Source organism: Panthera pardus, unplaced genomic scaffold (assembly GCF_024362965.1).
Source record: "Panthera pardus isolate Hobbes unplaced genomic scaffold, ASM2436296v1 HiC_scaffold_333, whole genome shotgun sequence".
Classification (NCBI taxonomy): Eukaryota; Metazoa; Chordata; class Mammalia; order Carnivora; family Felidae; genus Panthera; species Panthera pardus.
The window spans coordinates 721,428-727,943 of NW_026526914.1; the positions used below are offsets into that span (position 1 = coordinate 721,428).

General features: G+C 58.3%; 1 protein-coding gene across 1 annotated transcript; it reads left to right on the forward strand.

Annotated features, from left to right (window-relative positions):
* The first annotated feature begins 236 nt into the window (after positions 1-236).
* Positions 237-3,400, forward strand: LOC128774559 (testis-specific Y-encoded protein 3-like). Its single transcript, XM_053893625.1, has 7 exons — positions 237-419; positions 921-1,376; positions 2,069-2,146; positions 2,291-2,402; positions 2,495-2,640; positions 2,734-2,818; positions 3,372-3,400. The coding sequence occupies exons 1-7, from the start codon at positions 237-239 to the stop codon at positions 3,398-3,400; spliced, it is 1,089 nt and encodes a 362-aa protein (XP_053749600.1).
* The last annotated feature ends 3,116 nt before the right edge of the window (positions 3,401-6,516 follow it).

The following is a 6,516-nucleotide window of genomic DNA, read 5'->3' on the forward strand; positions in this document are numbered from 1 at the left end:
CTCCGAGGCAGCATCGGCATAGCGATAGCCACCGCCGAGGCATCCTGGGTACAGCACCATGCGCATGCGCATGCGCATGCGCCCCCTCGACCTTTGGGCTCTGGGAGGAAGGGGGAGCGAGTTGCCAGCCATTGCCCTCAGGGCTCCACTCACTGGGTCTGGGGAGGGGGGCCGTGCTTTCACCTCCCGCTTCGTCGTCGGTAGGAGCCACAGTTGGTGTCTCGGGCCGGGGCCGCATGTTGCGCGACTCGTGTTTCCGAAACACTGGGGATGCCCGGAGCCCCCATGCCGCCTTCGACCGGGAACGGGGCGGTCGAGAGACGAGGGCCCGTGGGGACACTGGGTCTCCGGCAGGGCCGGAGGTGCCGCAGGCCGAAGGCTCGCAGGCCACAAGCGAACAGCCTGTGCAGGAAGGCCAGGCCCGACCCGAGAGGCAGGTGGGCGGCCCCAGCGAGATATCGGTGCCGCTGGTGCATGACATAGTGGCGGTGGAGGCGCTGTGGGGCCTGGCGGAGGAGGAGGTTGAGGTGGCGGCCGCGGAAGAGGACGCGCCTGGGGAAGAGGGGCATGAGCAGAGGAAGAAGGGGGAGGAGGACGAGGAGCAGGAGCCGGGGAAGGAGAAGGTCCAAGTTCACGAGGAGGAGGACCTGAAGGGCGAGGGGGAGCAGCAGGACCAGAAGAGCAGAAGGAGGAGGAGGAGGAGGAGGAAGAGGGGGAGAGGCAGCAGGAGTAAAAGATTAGAAGGAGGAGGAGCAGCAGAAGCCCAAGCAGAAGGAGGAAGAGCGGAAGGAGGAGGAGTTGGCGGAAATGAAAGGGGAGGAGCAGGAGCAGCAGGGTATAGAAGCGGGCGCGGCGGCGGCCACGGCGCCGGCCGCGGCGGTGGCGGTGGAGGCATTGGCGGCGGCAGTGGCAGGGGAAGGGGACCAGGAGGAGGAGCAGGAGGAGGAAGGGAAGGCGTGCGAGCCATTAAAGGGAGAGCAGAATTGCAAACCGAGGAGGAAGAGGAGCAGGAGAAGGAAGCGCTGGAGGAGCAGCAGCAGGGCGAGGAGGAGGTGGAGGGCAAGGAGGACAAGGAGGAGCGGGTGGAGGAGGAACAGAAGCCGAGTGAGCAGGAAGGCCGATGGGTGGAAGAAGCCCAGGAGCTGCAGGTGAAGCAGGCTAAGAAGGAGCAGGTAGAGTCAGGCCTCCGTCCTTGCCCTTCCCCACTGGAGGCTCTGGAGGCTCTGGAGGCCCTTCAGATAGAGCTACAGCCGGTGAATAAACAAGCCAGCCGGGAGCACGCTCGACTCAAACTCAGGATGTGGCAGAGGCGGCAGCGACATCTGCAGCAGAGAGGTGCCCTTATCCAGGGCATCCGTGGTTTCTGGGCCAAGGCTGTATCCTTCCTGCTGCTGGTGGAGGGTCCACAGGGGGCTGGGCTTGCGCAAGAGGAAGGAAAGGGAGGTGCCATTTAGAGGAACCCAGGACAGGGACTGGAGCTAAGCCACGCTCCAGTGGCCGGGAACGTGCAAACGTGATCCCATCCGGTGGTCCTGGCTCTGCAATGAGTGTGGGAGGAGGGCAGTGCCGGGGTGGGGGAGGCATGTGTGCTTTACGTCGCACCTGGCACGGAAACAGCGCTGGGAGAGTGGGGAGTGGCGGTGGAGGTCCAGGCCAGGTCGGGGAAATGACCGAGGGCTTCTTCCCACACAAAGCCGCGTGGGGGCACGTTTCTGGGTCCCGCTAAGCATCTTGCTGCGGGGAAGGCGATGTGAATGCCCACTGGTCGGCGCGAGACCGGATGTGTGCTGTCTGGCTGTGTGGAAGTAAGCGTCCTCAGTGTCCTCACGAGCACAGAAAGCTAGGCGTGGTTGCGGGCGTCTGGGCATGCACAGCCTCCTGTGCGTGTCTAGCAGAGCCCTGCGCGATCCTGAGACCCCGTGGGCCTGGACGCAGCCTGTGGGGAGGGCTTGAGACCCTGGGGGAGGACGCCAGTCCCGGGGGGGGGACGCCTGGATGCTGTCCACACTGGTTCTCTGGTTCGAGCTCTCTCACGCCCAGCACCTGAAGGCTCTTTGACCTGCGGCAGTTTGTGAACCACCCTCAGATGTCAGCCCTGATTAGTAAGCCCGATGAAAGCATGCTTCGCCACATGACCAATTTGAAGGTCGGCCTGGGAGTGGGAGGTGGTGTGGGTGGCTGGCTGTGTGGGGAGGGGAGGTGGTGGGGAGAAGTGATGTGTTCCTTCCTCAGGGGAGGGCGGGTCTCCTGGAACAAGATTTCACATTTCTGCCCCACTGTACCACGGCAGGTGGAGGAACACAAGTTTCCCAGGGAATGCCGGAAGATCCTGCTGTTTTTTGGCAAGAACTCCTACTTCCAGAATGAAGTCGTTACGAAGGAGTATGTCCTAGGCCTTGATGGTAAGTGTCCACTGACTGCATGGGCGGCAGTGGGTGCAGGGTTGAATGTGATTAGTTCTCTGGCGCCTTCTCACATACTCGTCTTCCTGCAGGGTATAGGGCGTCTCATTCCAGTCCCATCCAGTGGTACCCAAGGTACAGACAGGAGGCCTACAGACGCAGGCATGACAACAGCAGCCTCAACTTCTTCAACTGGTTCTCTGACCACAGCTTTGCCGGCTCTAGCAGGATTGCTGAGGTGGGGCCCTGTAACAAGGAAGGGAGGTGATTTTCATGGGTTCCCCCACTGCGTGGGATAGCTACCTGAGGCCTGGCCTGTCTCCCCTACCAGATAATCATAGAGGATCTTTGGCCCAACCCCCTGCCGTATTTCAAGATGAAGGAGGCCCCAGGAGAGAGAACTGAGAGGGAAAGAGGTGAGCAGCCAAGGGTGTGGGCATGGAAATGTGTGTCATGGGGTCCAGGGCACAATTCTCTTCTGCATGGAGGCACCGAGACTCACAGCGGCACAGGAGGTGACCCCAGGTCAAAAGGGCATCAGCCTGAGACAGGGAGTCTTAAGAAGTAACGTGTCAAAGAGGCTTTGCCCCTTTGGGGAGCCTGAAGGTGGGAAGGGGGCTAGACAAAAAGAATGAGCAAAGCGGGACAACCAAAGCTGGCTCATCACATAGCACGGTGACAACTGTCATTCCCGGACCATGAACCCCACCCTCAGGCCTCCTACCACCATCCCACATGTTGTCTGGCTTCTGGATCCCCTTGTCAGCTTTGGCACAGCTTATCACACCCTCCCATCCTACTTTCCGTTTGGAAACATTCAAGCAACCTTACTCAGGGCCAAGATAAGACTCTCACCTGTCCTGTGTGTGTGTGTGTGTGTGTGTGTGTGCGTGTGTGTGTGTGTGTGTGTGTGTGTGTATGTGTGTGTGTCTGTCTGTCTGTCTGTCTGTGTGTACCCATATATCCCAGGGATATGCACGATCTTGAGAAGAGTATGAAGGAGCGTCGCACTTCATCGACCCCAGTGGAAACCCTTCCGATGCTCACCGATGGTCCACAAGATTCTCCTGGCCATGAAATAAGGACAAGGGTGGTGGTGACACGTGGCGCAGGGCGGGGGTCCAATACATTTGAAGAAATATAGAATGGGAGATAAACAGCATGAAGTGTTTGTGTGTGTCTTCCTCTCAGGTTCGCTCTGGGGCGTGTCCATGTATACATGCGGCTGTCCAGAGGTGTAAGTGTTCTGTGCCTGCACATTGGAGTTCCAAGGAAGGGCGGGACGTAGGACATTGTCCGTAGGGATGGGTCACACATTGGGATTGCATGTGAGGTCAGTAAGATTGAAGCAATGGGGACTTGAGTGAGGGAGGCCAGGGCACAAACCTGAGAGAAAGGCCAGTGCCCAGGTTCATAGGTTTCCTGTGAAAATGAGGAAATTCAAGGAAACGGAGAGGCCAGCACAGGCCAGGGATGTCCAATATTCAGGGATTGGGCATGTCCATGATGGTGCCCCCAGAATCCCGCATGGGGACACCCTCAGTCATGTTGACTGAACCGCCACACAGGGAGGAATTCCCAGGGTTGATTACCCTCTGGTTTTCAGACGTCTACCAATGCAGACTGTCTTGTGGACAAGGTCAGGATCTCAGGACCAGCCACACATATTTGAGGGATTGTGAGCAGGTTGTAAGATTGGCGTCCAGGGGAAGGAACCGAGGGACCAGAGGCAGAGTGGGTGGGTAAGACCGATGAAGTTCTGCTTCAGGCAGAGTTGACAGGGACAACATACACACTGCAGAGAAAACAGCCCACTACAGTCTCACGCAACTCCAAAATCACAGCGAACTTTTCTGGTTCCACTTCCTGAAGCTGAGCCTCCCAAACACCGCTTCACTTATTCTCACACACACACACACACACACACACACACACACACACACACACACACACAAGACTCCTGAAGGAGTCCTAGTGCTGATGCCCTTGTGTGAACTTTGCTGTTTCTGAAAAGACCTCTGGTTACGAATGGGTGGCCCGGATTGCAAGCCAACAGAGGGGAGGGTCGCGGGGAGGTGGGGCTCTTCAAGGGCACGAACACGCCAACCTCTCCCGTGTGCCCTCTGCCCTCTCATCATCAGCCGTGATGAGTCGGGTGATGCTCTTCCTCTGTGTCCACAGGCTTAAGCCGTGTGTCCAACACGCCATGTGAGACTTGTGAGAAGACTCCCAAGTGCAAACACCAGCAGGCGCTCAGGGAGGTCGCCTCGTCCCAGGCAGCCTGTGTTCCTTTGCCTGAGTGCCAGGACAAAGGCTGCCTCAGCCACATAGGGAACGATGGACTTGTGAGGCCTTAGCATTCTGTGCAGAGGTCCCCGGCAGGCCTGGAGCTTAGAAAGGACTGGGACGAGCCTCACCTGCGAAGACGTGAGTGCTGGGATACTCCTTACACAGCAGATGGCTGCTTGCCAGAGATGTCTGTGCTAAACAAAAGCTCCACCGTGCGAGCAGTGCAGTCGACAGAGTTCAGCCTTGTCCATCGCAGGCTCTTCTGTATCCCCATGTAACACGGCCCCCGGCACAGCGTGCCTGACACTGACCTCCCGACACTAATATTCCTGTCTCCCAAGCTGCCCAAGCTCCCCAGGATCCCCACTGCACAGCTCTGCAGTACAAGAGCCTTCTCTGCAGTGGCTCTATTCCAGAGAAGGCGTGGGCAGTCCCAATGCATGGAGGCCTCTTGCCCCTATCATATGCAGACAACACGGTCAGCGGGGTGTCAGCACGCTGTGGAGTTGAGGATCTGTGCAACCAAGCCTTACCTCTTCCAGGGCAGAGGCTGTCGCACTCTCTAGAAGGGAAGGAGGCCTTTCTCTCGCTGCTGTCTGCACACTGGCTGGAGAGGCACGTCTTCTCAGCTGCTTGATGGGTAAATGTCAGGGTACCCTGGAAAAGCTCCCAGTGCTGACCCGAGTCTTTGGGTGTGAACATCCAAAGAAAGTATGGCCAGTGATTGTGCAGTGGGAATACGGCCTCAGTGGTCATGAGGCTGGGCCCTTTGGGGCATCTTCCTGCACAAGCAGGCCGTTACTTGATAGGTCTTGCCGAGCAGGAACACTTTAGGGGACAGGTGAACACAGGGTCCCCCACATGTTAATATCTCCAGCCAATACCTCCTTAGGGGCCAGGGTGACGTTTCCGCCCGGCCTGTCCCAAAGACAAGGTACGGACAAGGTGTGGGTGTGGAATGCACTCACGGCACCCAGAGCCAAACCCTCGAGTGTGGACACTTGAGGTCCGTGGGCAGAGGCCTCGGTGCTCTGTGTCCGAGGGATTACAGCCCTCATGCTGCACACCCGGCATCCCCGGGTGTCCTCCCGTATCCGCAGCTCTCCCCGGGGAGCCCTAGGGTCCAGGAGCTGCTAAAGCCCCTGCACAACTGTATCTGCTGCCCAGCGGCCTCTTCCACCCCAACATCAGCGTGTGTGGGCTCCAGAGTGCTGTCCCTCGAGAGAGGACACCCTCAGCAATTCAGGAGCCTTCTGACTTCCATGTCTCTGAACCACACGTGTCTCATTGGCCTGTCGGGATCGTCACGTTGTTCTCTGTTCACAGGAAATGTCTCGCATTGCCTGTGCTCCTCTGTCTCCCTGAGTGAGCCCTGGCGTGTTTGTGTCTTTTCCTGGCTTTGCCTGTGCCGACACCTCTCTGGTGATGCCTCCTTGCCTGGCCTAAGTGGGCACAGCTGTACCCGTGTAACCGCCTTCGTCTCTGCACACCTGTGTGTTGGGTCAGCTGTGGCTCTGGTGGCCTGTCTTGTCTTTGGTGTATGCTTCTGCGCTTGAGTGTGCTTCCCTCTGCATTCAACCCCTTTCTTCCACTGACAGATCCAGTTGCTGTCCTGCTGTCAGGTGGAGGGGCTTCTGCGTGTTCTGTTCTATGTTCCAGGAGCCAGAAATCCTTCCGTGCCTGTAGGACCTTCATCAGAGGATTGGCCATGCACTCACTGCCAGCCAGTTAATGTCCCCAAATGCAGCTGGCTTGCTGTGAGCATTCCGTCACACCTCTATTTTCTGTCCTTCTGTTTTCAAACCCTTTGCGCCCGAGGGGCTCA